Below are 24,703 nucleotides of genomic sequence, written 5' to 3' on the forward strand. Positions count from 1 at the left end.
ACATGATATTAGTCACTTGCTGGGGAATCAGAAGCTATATTGTAAGGATGAAGCACAAAGTGAAGTTTGTTTTGTTCAACCCCATTTAAGAAAAAAAAAACAAACTAGAAGAGTTTTTATTTGTCTGGTCCTTGCATTTTGGAAAAGGAGTTCTGAAACCAAAATATATTTCTTGAATACTATTTTTATTCAGAAAGCTGAATGAAAAGGATAAGATATCTCCTATAGGTAGTCCTACAGAGGAGCAACTCTTTGAAGAGCAAAAAAAGTTTCAATTGTCTAACTTACTAACATCTTCTTTCACACTGGATTTATCCCTTTAGAACATATTGTAAGTCAACCAATACCTGTTTCCATTTGTGATTTGTGCCTTATGTGGATGTTAACATTATTGGGCCCTGTGTAAGGGTCTTTTGATCTCATGACAATCCTAATATTCTATGGTATGTCCATCTTTCAGATGAGGTGGGTGGAGAGACTAAGCCAGGTAATCCAAGTTCACACAGCAAGTAAGTGGCAGAGCCATGTTGGAATCCACTTCTCTCTGAGTCCAGGGTCTGAGTCCTTGATCAGAGTGTCTTAAACTTTTTAGATAGTGACACTTAAAAAAACCTTTTACACCAAGATCCAGTATACACACATGCACACACACATACACATACATTTTCATAAAACAGTGCTTACCCTTACTCCAAGCTGTGCATGCTGATGTTCTCTACTGTATTCAATTTCATTTTTAAAAATGCTTCTTGTGATGTGTAGATTGATTTTACAACCCACTGATGTGTCATGACCCACAGTTTGCCTCTCTTATGGCTCTTAAAAATGGCTACTCCTTAGTTCTACCCTCCAAGCCCATGAATTGCCAAGAACTGAATTCAGTTGAATCTGTTATTCCGGTAGAAAATTGGGCTTTTGTCCGGGGGAGACACAATCTGGGTTGGTGTCACTCTTTCTGATGCCAAATTCACTTACTTTTGTCACGGTACGAAAACACTGTTAATATGGAAAACACATTTGAATAAAGATATTCCATGAAGAAAGATAAATAACTATTTTTCATTTAAACTCACAGTTAGGGGCGCCTGGGTGGCGCAGTCGGTTAAGCGTCCGACTTCAGCCAGGTCACGATCTCGCGATCTCGCGGTCAGGGAGTTCAAGCCCCGCGTCAGGCTCTGGGCTGATGGCTCAGAGCCTGGAGCCTGTTTCCGGTTCTGTGTCTCCCTCTCCTCTCTCTGCCCTTCCCCCGTTCATGCTCTGTCTCTCTCTGTCCCAAAAATAAATAAACGTTGAAAAAAAAATTAAAAAAAAAAATAAACTCACAGCTAGAGTCTTGCCGCTGTTTGAAATCAATGGTAAGAAAAATCATGGTGACACAATAGATATATAACAGAAAAACTGGAGGTTTGACTCCTGTTTTAGAGAAAAAAAGATAATTTCCATATCACTCATAAAAATGTAGTATTATCAAATTTTTTATTAAAAAATATTAAAATATTTGTTCATGTCTTTTTTTCCTTGAAAATTTTACTTAAAAAAAAAAAGAACAGGGTTTTTCCCTGTGTCCTAACCAGTTCCTTGGAGACATCTTTCATTAGATGTCAGGGAGCAGTGTTATTACAATGGTTGGGGATGGGATTTTAGGGAGAGTATGGGCAAGATGAGATGAAAACATGATATAATGGGGAGGAAGGGATACTCTTGACCCTGATTTACTCCTCTCTCTTCCTCTCTCTATTCATTTTCTTATATCTGTGTGCCCATTGAGATCAGAACTACTTTTATGACTTCAAATGGGAGAGTATTGTATTTCAATTTAAGTCAGAGAAGGTACTTTATGAACCCACTTTCTTAACTCCGACCCTTTTCGTCACTCACAAATGAAATTAGATTTTTTTAAAGCGGGTCACTGGGAGAGAAAATTGCCAGGAAAAGCATTAGTCTACCTTTATGAATAATTCTGTTTATGAGGCCTTTGTGTTGCCTACTTTTTATTTCTTTAAAAACCTTTCCTGTGTGTTCCTAATGGATGCTGAATTCCTAAAGCTGCTCACAAGCCCCAGCTACTCTGTTAGTCTGTTTTGTCTCTTCTGAAGAAAATATCCTACAAAATGGAGTAACACATCAACCTTGACTGTGGTCCAAGTTATTAAAACAAGGAAGAAGTCACTCTCCAGGGAGCTGGGCAGGGGGAGTGGGAAATCGAATACAATAGAAATGTTGAAGGAGTGCTGAGAAAAATGAATGTCCCTTTGCTGGTCCAAGAAGTTCACAGACTGTTGGGAACACACAGTATCTGACCTGTGGATGGTTGAAAGGAAAAATGAAAGGCTCACGATGAGTGATGGATGTATGGTGAAAACAAAGCTGTGCATTTTGGTAGGGCCAAGGCTGTCGAATCTGGAGAAAATCCCCGCTAGACATGGTCTCATCCCTGAGAACCTGTGCCAAGAGAGATAACTGTCTTCTCTGGCTGGGAGTTCCAATACACAGCCCAGCACCTTCCCATTCCAGCTCATAAACATAAGGTACTCGTCCAAGAGATTTACTTCTTGAAAATAGATAGCCTGCTTTTAAGTGGCTCCTGGAGCTTAGGATGTAGAGGGAAGGTAGAGAGAAGCAGTTCTGTGAACATCCGCATTCTTGAGTGAAATTCTCCAGCTACACCCCCAGCAAAACTTTGTTAATTTCTTCTTTTAAATGGTTACCTTTATGCCAGGGAAAGTGGTTCTTTGCTTTGATTTGGACTCCACTAGGATCTCCTAGTGGTAACTGCCGGCACAAACATGGGACTCCTGGGTCAGCAGGATGGGGATGGAGACTGATTTTGAGTTGTGTCTCTGTTCCTTGCATCTGGAGTGGACTTTCTTCTTTGCCCTCACTTCCCACTTCCGTGCTACTTCTTTCTTCCCCATCGCCTCCTTTGCTATTCGCCTTTCCCACCCTTTTCTCTTTGGCCATATATTCAAATAATGTATTAATTTTTTAAATTATTGAAGTAATGTTACAAATTATGGAACACTTAGAAAATACAACCATACAGGGAAGGAAATTAACCCCACCCCCAATATTTCAGATGAAACTACTGTTAATGTTATGTTGCATACACTTTTAGACCTTTTTCTATGCAGACATATACATTTGTATCCTTTTCTTTTTTTATAACAAATGATTGGGCTTCAGCTTCTGTAGGCCATTGCAAAGTTCTGTGTTTCAATCATCAAGAGAGCGTTTTTGAAAATATTCTCAACTTGCTAAAAAAAATACTTCATTTAAAAAACTATTTGGGGCTGGGGAGCCTGGGTGGTTCAGTTGGTTAAGCATCCGACTTTGGCTCAGGTAGTGATCTCACCGTTCATGAGTTCAAGCCCCACATCGGGCTCTCTGCTGTCAGCACAGAACCGACTTCAGATCCTCTGGCCCCCTCTCTCTCTGCCCCTCTCCCACTGGCACTGTATCTCTCAAAAATAAAATAAACATAAAAAATATTTTGAGCTTTATAGGCATCCTCTCCACACTATGTTTCTAACTATTTTATTTCTAAGCAAGGAGTTATTTTCATCTTGTAAAGGTGAGAGAAAATGACAGTTTTGTTTAGCTCAGGAGAAGAAAGAGTTCAAGCAGGAATGATAGAAAAGGAAAGTGGTGGTGAAAGGGTCCGAGATGGATATGAAGAGTATGATAGACTCAGCACAAGAAGATGAAGTCGGATTTCAGCCTGTTGATAAGGGTGTGTGTGTGTGTGTGTGTGTGTGTGAGCATGTGCGTGCATGCAAGCACACATGAGCACATGCATGTGTGTGGGGCTGTGGGTGTTGGAGGGGGAGAAGTATACTATCATTTACCCAAGAAAAAAATCATAACCTCCAACTAGGAAAACATCGACATAGAAGCTACGCTAGTAAAAGGCCATCCATATAAATGCTTCTGTGAAGTGAGGGGCTGTTGCATGTATCAGTAGGGTTTTTTTTTTCTTATTAAAAGTGAAAATTTTCATTTATCCTAGCTTTATTTCTTCTTAAAAAATTTTAAATGTTTATTGAAAATTTTTTTAATGTTTATTTATTTTTGAAAGCGAGACAGCACAAGCAGGGAGGGGCAGAGCGAGAGGGAGATACAGAATCCGAAGCAGGCCTTTGACTCAGAGTTGTCAGTACAGGGCCCAAACTCACAAACCCAACCCCGAGATCATGATCTGAGCCAAAGTTGGGTGCTTAACTGACTGCGCCACCCAAGCGCCCCAGTGTTTATTTATTTTTGAGAGAGACAGACAGGACAGCACAAGCAGAGAAGGGGCAGAGAAAGACAGAGACACAGAATTCAAACCAGGCTCCAGGCTCTGAGCTGTCAGCACAGAGCCCAACACAGGGCTCAAATTCACAAGCCATGAGATTATGACCTGAGCTGAAGTCGGATGCTTAACCGACTGAGCCACCCAGGCATCCCATTCTAGCTTTATTTCTAACTCTTCATTTTAAAAGCGAAGCCACAGATACAATGTTCTTAAGGCTAAGATGGTACTTTATCAAAATGAAAACAACTTTTCCCCCCTTGATTGTAAAAGTAACACAGGCTTACTTATGTATTTAAAAATTCAGGCCAGCACCAAAACATTATAGAGGAGAAAAGATATCTCTTCTCTCACCACCCAATGATAACTAATTTTTCAACATATTAGGGTGTGTTTGTATCTGCAAAGAGAAACTCCTGGAAACATTTACTGAACTAGTAACTGTATCTGGAAAGATTAGAGGGAGAGAGAGAAAGCCTGATACAGGTGTGTGTAGGAGATTCTAGGAGGAGATAAACTGGAGGCATTTGTACGAAGACACTTCGTGGAGTTTTGCTGCAAAAAGGAGCAAAGAAATGATGTTATATATAGCTCAATGAGGATAGAATGTCAGGACAAAGTGGTTTCTTATTGTTTTGCTTTATTTCACTTATTTATATTTAGAGAGAAGTACCTGCATGCTTGTTTACCAATGAGAATGATCAAGACGAGGGAAGAAGTTATTGGTGGGAGAGCATAGAATTGCTGGAACAGTGTCCTTGAGAGAGAAGAGGCTCCATGGGAAAGTGGTGACTGGTTAGCTAAAAGCTGGGATAGTTCATCTAGTAACCTTGATTTGCAAGGGTTCTTTGTTGATAAGAATATTAACCCTTTATATGTCATATGCACTGCAAGTGTTTCCTCTGGTTTGTATTTTAATTCTTTTAATGGTTTTATCTTTTCCTTGCAGAATTTTTTTATTTTATGCTAAACATTATCAGTTTTACTGCTTCAGGTTTTTGGCTTTTATATCATGCCTAAAAAGATTTTTCCCATCAGGGCGCCTGGGTGGCTCAGTCTGTTAAGTGTCTGACTCTTGATTTCAGCTCAGATCTTGATCTCATGGTTCATGGGATCAAGCCCAGCATTGGGCTCTGTGCTGACAGCATGGAGCTTGCTTGGGTTTCTCTCTCTCTCTGCCCCGCCCAACTCACATGCCTGCGCGCTCTCTCTCTTTCTCTCAAAATAAATAAACTTAAAAAAATTCTTTAAAAGATTTTTCCCATCTCAAGATTTTAAAATTTTAATTGTTTATTAGTATCTTTTTGGTTTATTTTTTAATTTACCTTTCTACATTTACATTTTGTTAATGTTTGTTTATTTTTGAGAGAGACAGATTGCGAGCAGGGGAGGGGCAGAGAGAGGGAGAGACATAGAATCTGAAGCAGGCTCCAGGCTCTGAGCTGTCATCACGGAGCCCCATGCGGGGCTTGACCTCAAGAACTGCGAGATCATGACCTGAGCCGAAGTTGAATACTCAACTGACCAAGCCACCCAGGTGCCCCTTACCTTTCTACATTTAAACATTTAGTTCATCTTGCATTTATTTGGCAACTTGATTCCATCTTGATTTGTTTCTAGAAGACTAGCCAGTATTCCCAAACTATTTTGAATAATCCAGTCTTTCCTCATTAACTTCAAATATTACTTTTATCAATCCTTGGATCCTATCAAATTCCTTGGGTCCATTTCTAGACTCTACTCTCTTCTTTTGATCATTCTGGTTCTTTTTGTCAAGCTATCATACTGTTATAGTCTACTTAAATATCTGATAGAAAAGTTTACTAGCATTGTAGATCTTTTTTCAAACTAATTCTGGCTATTATTTCTTGTTTATTCTTCAAGATGAATTTTAGATTTACCTTGTTAATTTCAAAGTCTTTGTCAATATTGGTTCATTAATTGTGACAAATGCACTTATATTAATGTGAGATGTGAATCAGAGAGGAACCTGGGTATGAGATATATGGCAACTATCTGTATTATCTTAGAAAATTTTTTGTAAATATAAAATTCTAAAATAACAAGTTTATTTTTAAGTCTTAATTAGAATTTTGAATGGATAGTTTAAAAATTAACTTTGGGGGCACCCAAATTTTGGTGACTCAATCAGTTGATCATCTGACTCTTGATCTCAGCTTGGGTCTTGATCTCAGGGTCATGAGTTCAAGCCCTGTGTTGGGCTTTGTGCTGGGTGTGGAGCCTACTTAACAAAAGTAATTTTGGAGATGATTGACTTTTGAAAAAGATCTAACCCTTTCTTCAAGAGCGTGGATGGTATTCCTCAACATTTTTTCAAGTCTTGTTCTGTGTCAGATGTGTCTATTTTGAATTTCCTCCTTTTCAAGACTTTTAGCAGTAATGCCTCTGGCTCCAAAATCTCTTTGAGAATGAATGTGATTACACTCATGAATATAGTACAAGGATTTTCTTTTGTTTCTTCACCTTGAAATCCTTTGTTGTGTTACTAACATTTGTTTGGAGAGTGGGGCCTGTGAAAAAGATGATTATTCACACAGCCTTCACACCTACAAGCCTCCATTTCAACTGGAGAAGCAGAGGACATCTAATCCTTAAAAAAAAATTTTTTTTTAGCGTTTTACTTATTTTTGAGAGAGAGAGAGAGACAAAACACAAGCGGGGGAGGGGCAGAGAGAGAGGGAAACAGAGAGAATCTGAAGCAGGCTTCACACTCTGAGCTGTCAGCACAGAGCCCGACGTGGGGCTCAGACTCACAAACCGTGAGATCATGACCTGAGCCAAAGTTGGATGCTTCACCAACTGAGCCACCCAGGGGGCCCTAATTTTTTCTTTAATGTATATTTATTTACTTTTGAAAGAGAGAGAGAGATGGGGGGGGGGGAAGAGTGCATGTGGCGTGTGCACGTCAGGGAAGGACTGAGGGAGAGGGTCAGTGCAGAGCCTGACGTGAGCCGTAACTCATGAACCTTAAGATCATGAACTGGGCACTTAACTGAGCCACCCAAGCACCCCAGGGGACATCTAGTCTTAAGAGCCCTGTGCTTAATCCTAGGGTTTTAGGGAGGATAATTTTTTTTAACTAATTGAGCACAGTTGAGTAAATTTTTCAGATTCAAGAGCACGTAAGCTAGCTGGGTAGGAGCCTTTAGGAATCCAGGCTGAAAAGATCCTGTTCCGTCTTTTCCTGTTTGTCTCTTGTGTGGGTTTGTCTCTTGTGTGGATCTGGGACACCCTAGCGGCAATTTCTGGCTGTAGAGCCAAAGCATTGAGAATGGTAAACCCAGTGAGTTAGATGGAATTGGGATTCTGATGAATGATCACCTCGATGCCAGACACATGTAAGGAGAGATCAGTTATTTATTATATGGTCTGAATAAGGTGGTCTGTGAAAATGTAGTTCCTGTGTTTGTGTGTGTTGAAGTAAGAATGTAAGTCCCACCTAAAAATACCCTTCCGCGTGGTAGGGCCCAGTAAAACTGTGGCATTTTTGGACTGTGTTCTCTCCAAAAAGTTGTGAGAAACTGGATTTAAATATGTAAAATATCTCTTAGCTCTGCTCTGAGTGTTAAATAAGAGGGAAAAGTTCAGTTGAAGGAGGTTTGTGTACCATTTCAAGTGGAGAGGAAAGCTTGTTGGTTCATAAGGGCTGATTTATACAAGTGTTGTTGTCAGGCTGTTAACCACTCAGCCTGTGTCCCCTGTTAAATAGCGGCTGATGACAGGATTGCATGGGAAGTGAAGACCTAGGAGCCAGAACTATAAAGAAACTTTCAAAAGAGGAATACAACTTAGGTTTTAGTAATGATAACATGTTTGGAACAAGTAGGCATCTTCCAAAAGGTAACACTTTGAAGGGACCGTTACTCATTTATAGATACCATGTTCTGAGAAATTTGCTGAAAAAATAAATCCAATTACTTTTAGATAACTGCTAGATTATGTATGAATCAAGACTTTTCTTTTTTTTTTTTTAATGTTTATTTATTTTTGAGAGAGAGTGAGACAGTGTGAGAGGGGGAGGGTCAGAGAGAGGGAGACACAGAATCAGAAGCAGGCTCCAGGCTCTGAGCTGTCAGCACAGAGCCCGACGCAGGGCTTGAACTCACGGACCACGAGATCATGACCTGAGCCAAAGTCGGATGCCCAACCGACTGAGTCACCCAGGTACCCCAAACCAAGACTTTTTCTATAGCAGATGGCAGAATCCCAGTTGTAACTGGCATCAATAAAGGAAAAATTTAAATTTGGCAGCTTACTATATTGTATTTTTATTTATCTATTTTTTAACGTTTATTTATTATTGAGAGACAGAGAAACACAGAGCGTGAGCAGGGGAAGGGCAGAGAGAGGGGGAGACACAGAATCTGAAGCAGGCTCTAGGCTCTGAGCCGTCAGCACAGAGCCTGATGCGGGGCTTGAACCCACGAACTGTGAGATCATGACCTGAGCCGAAGTTGGTCGCCTAACCAACTGAGCCACCCAGTCACCCCTGTATTTTTATTTTTTTTTAAGTTTATTTATCTATTTTGAAAGAGAGGGAGAGAGAGCCGGGGAGGGGCAGAAAGACAGGGACAGAGAATCCCAAGCAGGCTCCGCATGGACATGGGGCTCAAACCCATGAACCAGGAGATCATGACCTGAGTCGAAGTCAGATACTTTACCGACTGAGCCACCCAGGCACCCCTTACTGTATTGTATTTTAAAACTCCCATGTCTGGATTCAGGGTCTCAGATGGTGTTATTAGGACATGGTTTCCTTGTCTCTTATCTCTACTGTTTTCTGTGCTGGCTGCCTTCTCAGACAGGCTCTCTCCATTGTGGCAAAAATAGCTCTGGTTTTTGGCAATTACAGCCTCAAAAGGAGAATACCTTTCTATTGGTTCTTTTCCGACAAAAGACCCAGGGAAGTTTCTGAATGGCCTGGGTTGGGTCATGTGGCTAGAGAATGCACTGGTCTGATTGGCCAGGTCCTGAGCATGTCCTCACCCTTGGAACCAGAGGGGAGGATTAGAAGAGAAGGATGGTTTCCTAGAAAGGAAAAGGGCCCTGTTTCCAGAGGAAGGTGGGATGGATGTGGAGTGGGCAGAACAAGAGATACTCAACAGAGAATTAAAACAAAGTTAATAAAAGTGGGGTGAGTCCTCCTCCCTTCCAGATAACATGTGGAGCTGGATACCATAGGGATGTTTGAGACCTGGATAGAAAATAAAATGAAGGATGGTGCAGAGGAGAAGCCTTCTTTCTAATGCTCATGGGAAAAGTGCTCATTAAAAGGTGTAATAGTTAGAATTACTATAGTATATTTTCCAACTAAAAGTGAGACCACATAGGGGCATCTATGGGGCTTAGTTGTTAGTTGGTTAAGCATCCGACTTCAGCTCAGCTCATGATCTCACAGTTTGTGAGTTCGGGCCCCACATCAGCCTCTGCTGTCAGCACACCCCCCCACCCCTCTACCCCTCCCCTGTTCATGCTCACACTCTCTCTCAAAAAAAAAAAAAAAAAACAACAACAACAACAAAAAACCCACTAAAATAGTGACACAAACTATATTATGTTTTCATTAAAAGTAAAAAATGCATCTTATTCTTTTTTGTATCTGATACATACACCTTATATTTTATTTTTTTTAATATGACATTTATTGTCAAATTGGTTTCAATACAACGCCCAATGCTCATCCCAACAGGTGCCCTCCTCAGTGCCCATCACCCACTTTCCCCTCCCTTCCACCCCCAATCAACCCTCAGTTTGTTCTCAGTTTTTAAGAGTCTCTTATGGTTTGGCTCCCTCCCTTTCTAACCTTTTTTTTCCCCTCCCCCTCCCCCTCCCCCATGGTCTTCTGTCAAGTTTCTCAGGATCCACATAAGAGTGAAAACATATGGTATCTGTCTTTCTCTGTATGACTTATTTCACTTAGCATAACACTCTCCAGTTCCATGCACATTGCTACAAAAGGCCATATTTCATTCTTTCTCATTGCCAAGTAGTATTCCATTGTGTATATAAACCACAACTTCTTTATCCATTCATCAGTTGATGGGCATTTAGGCTCTTTCCATCATTTGGCTATTGTTGCATCTTATTCTTGAGATCTGAAATGAAACACCTGAAGGGAGGAGGAAGACAAATTTTTCAAGAAAAAAAAATAGCTGATTGTTTTCTGTAGACTATACTTCAGAGGAAATTATATACCCATGATTCACCAGATTGTGGACATTCCCTTTTTTTTTTTTTAACTCAATCAACTTTAACTTAGTTGTTTTATTTTTAGGTTCTACTTTCTGTGCTGGATTCATAAAAGAATCTGCATTGCTTGCTCTTTCCCATTATGTTTGCAGGAACAGAATAATCCTTTGACCAATTGATTTGTTAGATTCCCACTTTAAAAGGTGAAATTACTTGAAGAAAGAGATTGGCTAGATGGCATTGCTGATGATGTTTGCGCAGAATTTGATTTAAATATTGCCCTTAGCACATCACATCCAGGCAGAGAATAAAAAAGCACTCACGTTGAGCTAGAGGTGGTTGTGCTTCATTGCCACCACCTCTGACTATGCGCAGAAAGAGAATTCAATATGTATTCATCTTCTCAAGTCACATCTTATAAGTGGATGTGAAAGCGAATTTTGAAATTACTCTGGCTACAGGGAAATTAGGTTTTCAATCAGTGAAGCTTTTAAACATAAGTATTCTGGTGTGACCACTCAGGCTTCCTAGGTGAAGTTCCTGTTCTTTCAGCTCTGAGTCCTCTAGTTTGAGTCCTCTAGTTCAAGTCCCAACTATCTCCGTGCATGGTGTGTCCTTGTGAATGCTGAGCATTTGTGCAGAGGCTTATTGTTTCTTTGGGCTTGGTTTTATTTCTTTGGTTGTCCTCCCTTAAGTTTCTTTTATGCTGTAACTGTCCTTCTCACCCCCACCTCCTCTTTTTTTTTTTTTTTTTTTTTCCTCCTCATGGTATTGATATGTTGGAGATAGCAGGTCAGTTGGCTGGTAAAATATCTCACAACCTGGATTCAGCAGATTGCTTTCTTTTACAGTTTTTTAACTTTAGACCTCCATCCCCTGTATTTCCTATATAAATAGGTAGTTAGATCTAGAGGCCTGATTAGATTTGGGTTCTTTTCTTTCTTCTTTTTCTTAGCAAGAGTAATTTAAACTGGTGTGTTTAGCCTTATCTCTTGTGTCTAACCTTTAAAGAGGCACACTTTTTGAACATGGTTCCAGTGCTCTTTTCCCTCAAAAGTGGCACATGGGACAGGGGTGATGGTTCTCAAGGCTTGTAGCAAAGTTTATTTTCTTTTTTTTTTTTTTTTAATTTTTTTTCAACGTTTTTTATTTATTTTTGGGACAGAGAGAGACAGAGCATGAACGGGGGAGGGGCAGAGAGAGAGGGAGACACAGAATCGGAAACAGGCTCCAGGCTCTGAGCCATCAGCCCAGAGCCCGACGCGGGGCTCGAACTCACGGACCGCGAGATCGTGACCTGGCTGAAGTCGGACGCTTAACCGACTGCGCCACCCAGGCACCCCGCAAAGTTTATTTTCAACACCAAAAAGAATCACGCATTTAAGCATCTTGTATATAAGCCTGAGTATCAAGGATGAACAGAGACCAGAGATTGATGGGTAAATTCAATTTTCTGGATATGCAGGAGTTTGAAGTTTTCCCAGGTGCTTTCCTTCAACCTGATTAACTTTGCAGAGGTGAGAAGACAGAGGTGAAGATAGGGGGATGCCTACCTGGCCAAGAACTAGAGGTGGAAGAGAGAAGTCACAGGTGGAGGTTTCCCCTTTTTGAATATTTATATCAAATGTTAATTACCTTCGAAAGTCTCTTTTCTTTCTTTCCTCCCCCCCCCCTTTTTTTTAAACCTCTTCTGTTGATAAGGGATTTCAGGGCAGCTCTGGTTTTCTTCATCTGTAAAACCTCAATTCCTTTTTATTAATCTTCTTGTGCCTGTGGAATATCAAAATTAATCATTTCTAAAGAAGCTACTCTTCTAGCATTACGGTTTTTTCTGGGCCAAACCTCAATGTACAGGTTTTTAGCATGAAGAGGGTTCATAATTTGTGTTCTATGAGGGACATTTTTCTCTTTTTGTAAACTTTCTAAGGACACATGTTTACATACTTTAAAGCTGTCTAGGAAAAGCAGAATTTCTCAGGATGCATTTTTATGCATTTTAAAGCTGTTTAGGAAAATGTACAGTCCACACCTCCTCCAAGAATAAAGTCACGAGGTATATGCTCTACTGATAACTGTTCCTGCTCAGTGTACTTTCCCAGTTATGTGGAAAGAATTTTCTTTGTAACAATTGTGCTCAGTTTTGGTTGCTCTGTCACATTTCCATTTCCATCGTAGTTAGCTTTGTGCTTTCTTTATACCATAATAAAAATAGTGCCTCAGAGCAGAAGCTGGAGTGTACTGAAGACTGAGTATCTTAAACTTGTTCCTCCTCACTGCTCCCCTTCTCTTATCTTACCCACTCCCACAACATTTTTAAGCCTTCAGCATGCCTGATTTCATTCATACCACTGGAGAAAAGAGCTGGGAATTAGTCCAGTGTCATGATGATAGACGTGAACCCAGGATGGGGTTATACCACCAGAATTGTCTAGCTAGTTTTGAAGGAAGAAGAGCTGGGCTGTCCTGCATTCAGGCCCCATCTCTGCCACTTGCCATCTGTCTGACTTTGGGCAGATAACTCAATGTCTTCTTAAATCTCAGTATTTTTGCTGCAAAATGCAGATCTTACTAGTAAGTAATAGCAAACATTTACCGAGGGCATACCATGTGCCAAGCACTGTGCTTTATTTACCTAGTCTCATTTGATGCCTTAATGGTCTGATGGGGAGGTGATGTTTTTCTTCAGGACTAGTCATCTAGATTCATCTGGAGATAAAGGATCCAGATTAACTGAGCTCTTTCAAATGTATCTATCTGTAAGAAACTGAGTAAGTCTGATTCCCTTGGTATGGTAGGTTGAATAATGAACCCCCAAAGATATCTAAGTCCTGATTCCTGGAACCTGTGAATGATACCTTTTGTAGCACAAGTGACTGTGCAGGTGGGATAAAGTTAAGGACCTTGAGATGGGGGAGATTATACTGAATTATCTGGGTTGGCTCCAAATGGACTTAAGTGTCCTTATAAGAAGAAGACAGAAGGGAGATTTGGCTACAGAGGAGTTGTTAGAGATGTGACAAAGGAAGCAAGAGGTCAGAGTGATGTGAGGAAGACACCAAGGAATGCAGGTAATTTCTAGAAACTAGGAAAGACCAGGAAAGAGATTTTTCCCCTCAGCCTCTAGAAGAAAATAGCCCTGCCCACACCTTGCCTTTAGGACACCGAGGCTGATTTTAGACTTCTGATCTGCAGAATTTAAGGGAGTAAATTTGTGTTTCAAGACCCCAGATTTGTGATAATTTGTTACAGCAGCTGTAGGAAACTGATACACTAGAATTTACAGTCTTCTGTCTATAGCTCCAGTGCTTAAAGCTACTTGCAAGTGGGCCAGTGAAGGTTAGAGGTAAACCGCTGATACCTGTAGATGACGAGTGCTTCTGGATTTTGCCATCGTGGCACTGGTCAAGCTTGCTGTATAGGTGTAGCATCTTTTCACACTTTCAAGGGTTTGGAAGGTTTTAATGCTCAGTTTTTCAAGAATCAGGTGCATCCCCACCCCTACTTTGTTGCCATACGGAAGGAGAGAACAAAATCAAGACAGAATTTTCCATTTTGCAGCTTAAACTTCCTGCACAACCTTTAAAGCTGAGGTGGCAAACCTCAGGTGGCCCTGAGGCCAGAGGTCTTTTGTCTGACCTGACAGTGATTCTGTAAAATCTCAATTATTTGCCAGAATTTAACACTGAAACGATCTCACATAAAGATCTTGGTTTCTGACTTTCTGGAGAATGGAAAGATCTGAAAACACTGGGTTCGTATGATTGCCAGTCCTCGGCTGGTAGAGCAGAGTTCTTACTTTCTTCCTCACTGTCTGGGTTGGAGGGGAGGTCTAGCCACTGCATCTATTTCTACCCTATGAGAGATTTGGGTCTCTCGATTGCTTGATCTGGTGGGATTCACTCTCCACTCTGGAGTTGCTCCATGAATGATAACATTCTTGTCTCCAAGTCCCGATAAATTTTTACCCCATACTACCCAGGGCTTTGTGAATGCTTTATTTGGAAGGTGCATCTTTGGCTCCAGAAATCTCTTCACTAGGCAGAGAGCTCCTTGCTCTTCTTGGAAGGCTTTATGGCTCCAGACCTCTAAGAACCCTACCCTCACTCCTATTTAGTTCATTTACGGCTTAGTCACTGGAACTTTTTAAGGCTAATTCTCTCAGGGAAAAGCTTGGCATTACCTGACCATCTACCGGCTGGGTCTTAATGGTGGTGACTATTCCATTTCTGCCTCAGATTAACTCCCACTGATGACATTTGCCCATCCAAATGACTAGATTCTCTGTGATGGCTTCCCTCAGGTTGCTGCATGGACAGACCTTTTACAATCTTACCATTTCCTGAATACCAGAGAACAAGTATAGTATATATATTGTAAATATAATAGTTCCCCACAACAATAAGGAAGATCCTTTTTTTTTAATTAAAAAATAATTTAATGTTTATTTATTTTTGAGAGAGAGAGAGAAACACAGAGTGTGAGCTGGGAAGGGGCAGAGAGAGGGAGACAAAGAATCCAAAGCAGACTCCAGGCTCTGAGCTGTCAGCTCAGAGCTTGACGTGGGGCTTGAACTCACAAGCTGTGAGATCATGACCTGAGCCGAAGTCAGATGCTTAACTGACTGAGCCACCAAGGAACCCCAATCCTTTTTTTTTAAGTGGAAACACAGAAAAGGTGATTTTTCAAAGGTAGAGGAAATATGAAATGGGATGGAAAGCCAATGTTTTGGAAGCCAAATTGAGTCAAAAAGATTTCAACAGTTGGAAATACTTCCTAAAAGAAATAAAATGGAATTTGAAGGATAACTGTGTAGTTTTGAACTGAATTTAAAAAAATCATGTCTTCAAGCTCAAGGTGGGAGACATGTGCCTTACTTGCAGTTCTAGCTGTTGTGGACGATGAGGATTCTGTTTGAGGGGGGAAGACCACTGTGACCTGAATGCTAGAAGCGATGTCCCCTTAGATGCGTTCATTGAGTCCGGATAGCCTATGGGCCTAACGCATTGATTGTGTTGTGTTTGACTAGCATACTGATTTTCAGAAATTTGCAATGGAATCTCTTTGGCTGATGCATGTACTCTCTGGCCTTACGCATTTATGTTATTTTCATAATTCTTAAACTTTTTGTGTTTATGGATGGTCCTCCTTCCCCACTCTTCTGGGGGCACTGGGATCCATTTTAAGCCCATGCTTTGAGAGAGACGTTACAAAAGGAAGGGAATCAAGAGGTGGATGATACAAACACTAAAGGAATTGGATACCAGTTTGTTATGATCATTGAGAGAACCCCAGCTCTGTACCCTGGAAAGCTGTCTTCAAATATTTGAAGGACTGTCATGTGGAAGAGGAGTTAGATTCCATCCATCTCATGGGACATTATGGACTCTGTGCCTTAACTTCAGTCACCCAGCTGAGAGGATACAGAGAGGGGCAAGCTGGTCTGTTTTCAAGGCCAAGTTTACCATAGAGCAGAGGAGACACGCAGGGTTGGCTGTAAAACACTAAGACTCTGTGGTTCTCGAGAAGACAGAAAGGAGGCGGCAGATTTCTGCTTGGCTCAGAAAGGCCTTTCTTCACAATTAAAGCACTCCCCAAATGGAATGGGATTCTTTAAAAATTCGCCACCAGTCGTGTTGTGCAACTGTTGATGAGCTAGAAGGGCTTTGAAATGAGGGTTGGAGTAGATACCTTTTCTCCCTCTGTTAGTATACAGTCCCAAGACCACTGACCTGATTTCCTTTACTTATCTAGAGAGAGTTGTCAGCATAGTAAATACCTGTGCGTTATACTTAGTGTTCTGGGCAGACCACACTGGGAAGAGCTTTGTAGGGTTTCCACAGTGTGGAATTACATTGATGTGTTGTTTGTCTTTTGGAAACACCAAAGCCAGTAGGCAGGACCCAGCTGTAGTTTTTATTCATGGACTTGATAGAAGAACCTAAGGGTTTATTAGGCAGGTAGAGTCTTGTTTCTGGTAGCTTCTTCTTTTTTTTTTTTCCCCCTTAAGTTTATTTATTTATTTTTGAGAGAGAGAGAGAGGGAGTGTGCAAGTGGGGGAGGGGCAGAGATAGAGAATCCCAAGAGGGGCTCTGTGCTGTCAGCCTGGAGCCCAATGCGGGGCGGGGCTCGAATCCACAAACGTGAGATCATGACCTGAACTGAAAATAACAGTTGGGTACTTTACCGACTGAGCCACCCAGGCACCTCTCTGGTTGCTTCTTCGGTGTGTTGGCTTATATCTGGCTATGAGGTTACCTTTGAGTAGTATAGCACTTCATTTCCTGGAACAAGTATTTTGAGGAAAATCTATTTCTCACACCCTCCAGGAACCCAAGTAACATCCAGAGATCAGCTGCTAAGACAACAGATTCCTAATTCTTCCTCTTTTGATAGAACTTGAAAATAATTCAGATTTTTATTGTGTCCCTAGAGAGCCCTCAGCCCCAGAAAATGTGTAAGTCACATTTTGGCTCCATACAGATGATGAAGCCACACAGAGGCAGCATGTCTTCATGGCCTTCAAGGCAATGTTCTGGCCACATCGTTCTTGTCCTGTCCTCTTTCTGCTACCACATCACCACTGTCATCAGTTCTTACATCCCCACTGCCTTTATAGTATAACTGTAAACTGCCACCCAGTTCCTGAAACTGCTCTCACTATCTATGCAAGGGAGACAGGCAATTCTTTCTAAAAAGCTTGGAGCCAGAATGAAACATGAAATTCCACAGCTGCTGTGGCTGCGGGATGTGCGGACCATGTCAGTCATCCTGGCAAACACCCTTTCTCTCCAGGAGTTCTCTCCCCCGTGGAAGTGGGAGTTGAGCCAGCCCCAGGTTTTCCCCACACCCTCAGATGGAGTGGGCTGATCAGCCAAGCTGCCTGCCTCCCACACTGGGACCCCTGGCATCTCTAGAGTAACACAGGCAGAGGGTGGAGGCTCTCAGCCCTGACAGCGAGTTAATTACACCTGGCGGCTTGGGGGGAAAAAGACTGTGCATGGACCTCATTATTTCCCAAGCTAATTTTGTAAAGCAGCTTTATAAATTCCACATACCATACAGTCCACTCGTTTGGAGTAGAGATATCAGTGGTTTTTAGTATATTCACAGAGTTGTACAACCGCTCCCACAGTTCTAGGACATTTTCAGCAATCACTCTCCCATTTCCCTCAGCTTCCCCAGTCCTAGGCAGCCAATCACCAAACCACTTTCTGTCTCTATAAATTTGCCTATTCTGGACATTTTGTTTAAATGGATGCACACACTGGGGCGCCTGGGTGGCTCAGTCGGTTGAGCGTCCAACTTTGGCCCAGGTCATGATCTCTTGGTTTGTGGGTTTGAGCCCTGTGTCGGGCTCTGTGCTGACAGCTCAGAGCCTGGAGCCTGCTTTGGATTCTGTGTCTCCCTCTCTCTCTGCCCCTCCCCTGCTCATGCTCTGTCTCTGTCTCAAAAATAAATCAAAAACATTAAAAAAAATTTAAATGGATGCACACAATAGGTGTGCCCTTTGTGGCTGGCTCCTTTCACTTAGCGTGTTTTCAGGGCTTGTCCACATTATCACGTATCAGTACTTCCCACCTTTTTATTGCCAAATAATATTCCAGTTTTGGAATATACTACCTTCATCCATTCATCAGCTGAGAGACATTTGGGTTGATTCCATCTTTTGGCTATTATGAATCATACTGCTAATACACAATGTGTACATGTTTATGTGTAGATACATGTTTTCATGTCTCCTGGGAATATACCTAGAAGTGGAATTTCTGGGTCAGATTGTAACTTTATGTCTAATCTTTTGAGTAACTGCCAGATGTTTTCCAAAGCAGCTGCACCATTTCACAGAGATATTTCATAGAAGCTCCTTGTGGTGATTCTAGATGTGATTATAATGTCCTGCCCATGTAGATAAGACTCTTTACTCTGCCTCATTTGGAAGTAAAATAACTGCAGAACAGATACCAGCTTTGACCTAAAGGAGAGAATACTTTCAGAGTATTCACTTCTCTCAAATTGTTCATTTCAATGTTCCACATCCCTCAGCCCTTGCTGGAAGGCCAGGATTAGCCTGAGCACCAACTAGAGGACTAGGCAATCTAATGGTAGGGAAGATTATCCAGTGTCCGCTTACGGCACGGGTTGGCTGCAAAGAGTTAAGTTGATCTGGAAAACTTATCTGTCCGTTAAGTGGAGAAGGGTCACTGATGTGTAATCCCCACTTCTGAGAATGTGACATTTCTTCTGTGTCATCACTTTCTTGGGGCTATCTTGTAAAAACTGAGTCACGAGGTGCCAACAAAAATCCATTGAACTTAATGTGAAACTTGAGGTATCTGCTCATTCCGGAGACATTCGCAGCTGTCTGTTCTGCCGGCTAGATGGTAAACAACTTGCTGGGGATGAAAGCCATTGTGACTTTTCCCAGCTTGTCTGAGAGGCATAGACACAGATGGCCTCCCTGAGCACAAGGGAGGGCCGCGTGGTGGTGATGCAAGGGTTGAACAGCCCCCTGCCCTTCACAAAGCCCTGCTTCCAGAACAACGAAGGACGCAAAAACCAATGGCTGTTGTCCTGTGAGCTTTTTAAAAACATTCTTCTGCTGCAGACGCGCATTTCTAAAGGGTGCCTGTGGACCGACCTGAGCCTTGTTCTTCCCTCTTTGTGTTTGCAGCCACGGCACAGGGTATGAGAGTGATAATCACACCACGCCCATCCTCTGCGGTGCCCAGTACAGAATACACACCCATGGCGTCTTTAGGGGCATTCAGGTGAGAACTCGGGTCGAGGGGAAGGGGGCTGGCTGGAAGGGGACGTCCATGCCTCTTTTCCTTCTCAACAGCCTTTCACTTGCTTGCTGATGGCCATTTGGCCCTGGTAAGTCTGTTCTTAATTATAGGCTCCTCTGACAATAAAGACCTCTCCTCTCCTCCTGGGCAGAGAGGGCAGCCTCCTGTCCACAGGTCATTGTGAACGTGGTCATCTCCCTGACTCAGACCAAGATGCTTCTGGCAGAATCCCATCCCTTCCCCCTTCACTGCTTAATTCACTCCTCCAGGTGGGCTTGCGGCTCTTGCAACTAATGACCTGGACTCCTGACTTCCCAAGTCAGACCCTTGAATTGGTCTGCATTGTAAAGTGCCCAAAGGTAGGCTCTGCCTTGCCGAGTGTTCTACTAACCATAATGATGGTAATGGCGCCCACTCTGTGGGTGCTGCCCCCTTTCTATGTGCCAGGCACTGTGCTGACTTTTGTAATGGGCTTTTTGTCTTAATAGACTTAATTTTTGGAGCAGTTTTAGGTTTAAGGAAAAATTGTGCAGAAAGTACAGAGTTCCCATATTCTCCCTCATCCCCACCCTCCCCCACAGTCTTCCCTATTGTTAGTATCTTGCATTGGTGTGGTACACTTGTTACAATTGATGAGCCAGTATTGGTGTGTTATTGTTAATGAAAGCCCATAGTTTACACTAGGGTTGACTTTTTGCGCTGTGTGGTTCCATGGGTTTTGTTAAATGTGTCATGTCACGGGTCTACCGTTACATTATTGCACAGAATAGTTTCACTGCCTAAAAATAAAAATGTCTATGTTCTACCTACTCATCCGTCCCCCCTTCTTCCCCTCCCCCGGACAGCCACTGATCTTTTCATTGTGTCTGTAGTTTCACCTTTCCCCCAAATGTCATATAGTTGGAATCACACAGTTCAGACTCACTTCTGCCACTTAGCAGTAGGCATTTAAGGTTCTATACTTAAACTTTCTTTTTCCATTTAATCCTTAGTGCACCTCTACGAGGTAGGTATTATTATCTCCACTTTATGGATGAGGAGACTGAAGGCCAGAGACAAGTGGCTTGTCCACAATCACATAACTACTTATAAAGCAAGCTTCGCCTGACTCCAGAGCCCCTGTTTTTAACTACCACGTTGCATTGCTTAGGGAAACAGGGGGCTGTGAACAGTTTGGAGGAGGGGGTCTCCAAGGAGAGTGAGGAAAGAAAAGTAAAAAGGTAAACATTCTGGAGAATTCGGGGAAGTCAATGGAAGGCCACCTCAGCAGAGCCTCTTTGGGGAGGTCAGAACCACACGCAGTGACCAAGGGTTTGCGTGTGTGGCTTTCACTTGTGACTCCGTGGCTGTAACATGAGTAACTGTGGTTATACTTCACCAGCATAGTCAGTACTCTAGAAAAAAGTTGTGTGTGACCCAGGTCCCCACATGACGTGTGGGGCAGGTAGCTCTGAGATGTTCTGACTGATGTTTCCAGAAGCATCATGGTGACAGAACAGCATGTGCCCTCAGCCCAAACCTTCCAGGGGTGAGAATAAAGCCAAGGATTGCAGAAATACGGAAATCTGATGGAAGTATGGGAAGAGTCATCCCAGTCTCTCCTTCAACAAATACCACCGGAATCCTCCACCGGGACCCTTGACTGACATTGACAACTCAGTTTTATATCCCAGTGCTGTGTGTGCTGCATCTAGATTGAATTAAAGGAAGTGAAGGAAGCTCCATTTGTCTGTCTTTCCACAAAGCCCGGTTTGTCAGACTCGCTGTCATGGCTGCTGATATACTCCAGATCTCACAGGTGCTGTTTTACTACCGACTCATTTTCTCCTAGAGTCTACCGTTCAAACGTAGCTGGCTCACCATTTAAATTTACGCCACCATTTGCCTTGAGACACTGTGGCCTGTCAACAGCAAAGTTGTATGTCACTAAGTACTTTTCCTTCAAAAAAGAAGCTCTCACAGTGCAAGGCAGTGTGAAATAGAAACTAGAACATAAGCATGGTGTGGAAAATGCACAGAGCAGGGGATGGGTTAAGCTCAGAGGCAGTTCCAGGTCTTAAAACATAGATGTGTTCTTTGGTCTTGACTTTTGCACATCTGTAAGAGAGTGAGGAGGATTCAGTGGCCCCCGGGGTACTCCCACTGCTCCTGTCTAGGGGTCATTGATCCTGAGAGCAGGAAAAATTTGCCTCACTGTGGCCTTTTAGCACCTTGTCATGAAGGACTGACCATTCACCTACCCACTCCCACAAGATCAAGGGAATAAACAATGAAGGACATGTAAAGTGCACAGAAGGCAGACAGTGTTTTCTGGTGGTATTACTAAATGTTTACACTGGCTACACCATTGGCCTTTGGTGGTTTTAGCCCCTTCACAAAGAGAACCCTCAAATCTCAGGGGCTCCTCCTTCCTTGTCATTTACTCCCACATGGAAAGTGTGGTCAGTTTGGGGTTCATTTAGTATCCCATATTTCTCTCTAATAAGGACTTCCCTACCTGTTGCAGGTGGGGCCTGAGGTCATGTGGCCATGTGTCCAAATGGGAGAAAGTAGAATAGAACCTGGGACTTTGGACTTCCAGACCTCACTGCCTCAAGTGGAGAAGCTGAAGGATGGGATGGATTGGGAGCTCTTGTAGCACCAGCATTTCTTTGCCAGATCCTCTGGATCAGCGTCCCCAAACAGACAGATGAAGTACTGATTCTGGTTGATCAATAGTGATGACGTTGAAGTATTGCATTGTAGAATGTCCTGCTCTGTCACCCATTAGTGATGCTTGCTGTGGGTATCTGGGGTATGCATGGGAGTGGTTTTAGGTTTTAATATTTGCCATCCCTTCCTCAGGTTTAATCTAAAGCTCACTTTCCCTCAGGACTGACACGAATGTTCACATGTGGCTTAAAGCCTCCATTTCTCTTACACTCTGCCTACAGGATGTGCGACGTGTGCCTGGAGTTGCCCCGACTCTTGTCCGGTCGGCATCAGAGACCAGTGAGAAACGCCCCTTCATGTGTGCTTACCCGGGCTGCAATAAGAGATATTTTAAGCTGTCACACTTACAGATGCACAGCCGGAAGCACACTGGTAAGTGTGTCTGCTGTCCAGCCTTGTTTCCGGTGGCCTTTGGGCAAGGGTGGTTCAGGAGCTCCTCCTCCTGGCTGTCACACCTCTAAGGACACAGGAGATTTCTTGGATTGACAGTAGGCAGTGCTTTGAAAGGTCTGGCCAAGGTGATAAAAAAAAAAAAAAAAGGTTGCAGGGGCATTTTGCATCCTGACTGTCCATCCTTTAATAAAAAAAAGTCAGTAAACTGTCTTCAGGAAGGGCTGAGCAGAGTGATGGAAAGAGAATTCCACAGAACTAAAGAGACTTACTTGTCTTTGAATTCAGGCTACACGACCAAATGGTGAGACATTGAGCATTTGGTCCTCATTTTGCCTTGTGGAAGATGGAAATGACAATGCCTACCTTATATAATTTTTAAGACTAGGTTAACTTTAAAAAAATTTTTGTAATGTTTATTTATTTTTGAGAGAAGGAGAGACAGAGTGTGAGCGGGGGAGGGTCAGAGAGAGAGGGAGACACAGAATCTGAAGCAGGCTCCAGTCTCTTTGCTGTCAGCACAGAGCCCAATGCGGGGCTCAAACTCACAAACCAAGAGATCATGACCTGAGCTGAAGTTGGATGCTTAACCAACTAAGCTGCCCAGGTGCCCCCAAACTAGATTATCTTTGAAAATAAAATTGGATTAAAGGCATTAGATATGAAGCACGTAGTATAGTACGCTATGTCAATGGCCTGAATAAACAATAGTGTCACTATTGTTTTGTTAAAGAGAGAGGTTCTCTATTAGGCTCTCTAAAGAGAGAGGACCTATTCTGGGAGTTTGGTAATAAGACAGTTTGAGGGATTGATGGGCAAGGTCATCATAAGACTTAAGGAGAGATGGTCCAAAGAAAAACTTTTAACTGCTTGATTAGTAATAACCAACCAGATAGGAATAGGAAAATGGATTTGTAGGTTTAATTTTTGTTTTCAATCTTAAAAAAACAAACAAACATGATTTTTGATGATGTGTCAAAGAAGGCTGGGTTTTCCCACAGGTCAAGGGATTTGCCTCCCTCTAGGGAAGAGAATTGGCCTCGTCTGGTTCTTGGCCATCTTGGATGTGATTTTATTATTGATCACAGATGTTTGCTGTTGGCCTTGTGGGCACTGGACGGGAGTGTGGTTGGGTGTCGGCTGCAGGGAAAGAGTGTGGAACACAGCCTTTCCTGCAGGGGGGTTGGTGTCATTTTTTTCCCCATAACTGGAAGGACAGCTTCATTGTTACAACTACCCTTACTGTTTTGTTATTACTGCTTATTTTGCTTTGGGGAAGCTGAAGAAGAGAGTGAGCTCGCACTCAGTAGACCACATGCTTTGGGGCTAAAGGTGAGAGAACTAGGGATGTTATATTTTTACATGTTTCCCCCAATATGATCATTTGAGAAGTATCTGTTAAAGTTATAAGGAAAATGATAGAGTAAAATGGTGACTGGAGAAATGCAAGAGAATGCATTGAAGGCAATATGGTTGTTGAAACCTTTAATGGGGAAGAGACACTTAGCAAGCAGTAAAGGGGAGATGTCTGTGTGAAGGGAAAGCAGTGGACCAGCTAACCAAGACCCTCAGACCCACCTGAGGCTCTAAGAAGCTCTTCTTTGCAGAAGACAGGACAGCAGCTTGGTATTTAACAGTCCTGCAGCCCTTTTCTTGAAAGAATGCAATCTTATCTATATGTAATAATGTTAAGTACTTCTGTATTAAATACTTTTTATGTGCCAGACTCTCCACATGCATTATTTCATTTAATCCTCACACACCTGAACAGTTATCAGGTGGGTAGGATATAGTGGAAGCAGGACCCAAACTCCTGCCTTTTAACTCCCAAGTCACAAACTCCCTTCTCAAAAGTTTAGAGTCTGTTTTGGAGCTAGGCTACACACAAATGAAAAGAGATGAAGAGAGCATAGGATAATGTACTAGAACAGAGGCTAGAGGAACTTGAGGAGAGTTGCTGATGTGAGCTAAAGTCATCCCAGAAGGAGCAAGGGCTCAAGCTAACCATCAGAGGGTTGGTAGGGTATGGTAGAGGAAGTCAAGAAGGAGCAGAAGCAGAAAGGCAGGGAAAAGATATTAGACTGAGTAGTGTTGTTGAAGTATAAGGCACCAGGCCAGATGTAAATACAAAGTTAACGGGAGGCTCCTGCCCTCAGGATTTTCCAGCCCACGGTGAAAGGCAGCCCTGGACGCAGCCTCCCACGTTAGGTGTTCTATGATCAGTTCTGTACTGAGAGAAGGAAGGGCTTTCAATCTGAACATGAAATTTCCAAGAAGGCATTGAAGAGGAAACAAGGGGCATTAGAGAGGGATG

General features: G+C 42.5%; 1 protein-coding gene across 6 annotated transcripts in view; it reads left to right on the plus strand.

Annotated features, from left to right (window-relative positions):
* Positions 1 to 24,703, plus strand: part of WT1 (WT1 transcription factor) — a 48,845-nt gene that overhangs the window by 18,436 nt on the left and 5,706 nt on the right. For all 6 annotated transcript variants that reach the window (XM_027072940.2, XM_027072941.2, XM_027072942.2 and 3 more), the window contains 2 exons: positions 19,173 to 19,269; positions 22,221 to 22,371. In XM_027072940.2, the coding sequence (XP_026928741.1) occupies positions 19,173 to 19,269; positions 22,221 to 22,371 (248 nt within the window). The remainder of the gene's footprint in view (positions 1 to 19,172; positions 19,270 to 22,220; positions 22,372 to 24,703) is intronic.

Source organism: Acinonyx jubatus, chromosome D1 (assembly GCF_027475565.1).
Source record: "Acinonyx jubatus isolate Ajub_Pintada_27869175 chromosome D1, VMU_Ajub_asm_v1.0, whole genome shotgun sequence".
Taxonomy (NCBI): domain Eukaryota; kingdom Metazoa; phylum Chordata; class Mammalia; order Carnivora; family Felidae; genus Acinonyx; species Acinonyx jubatus.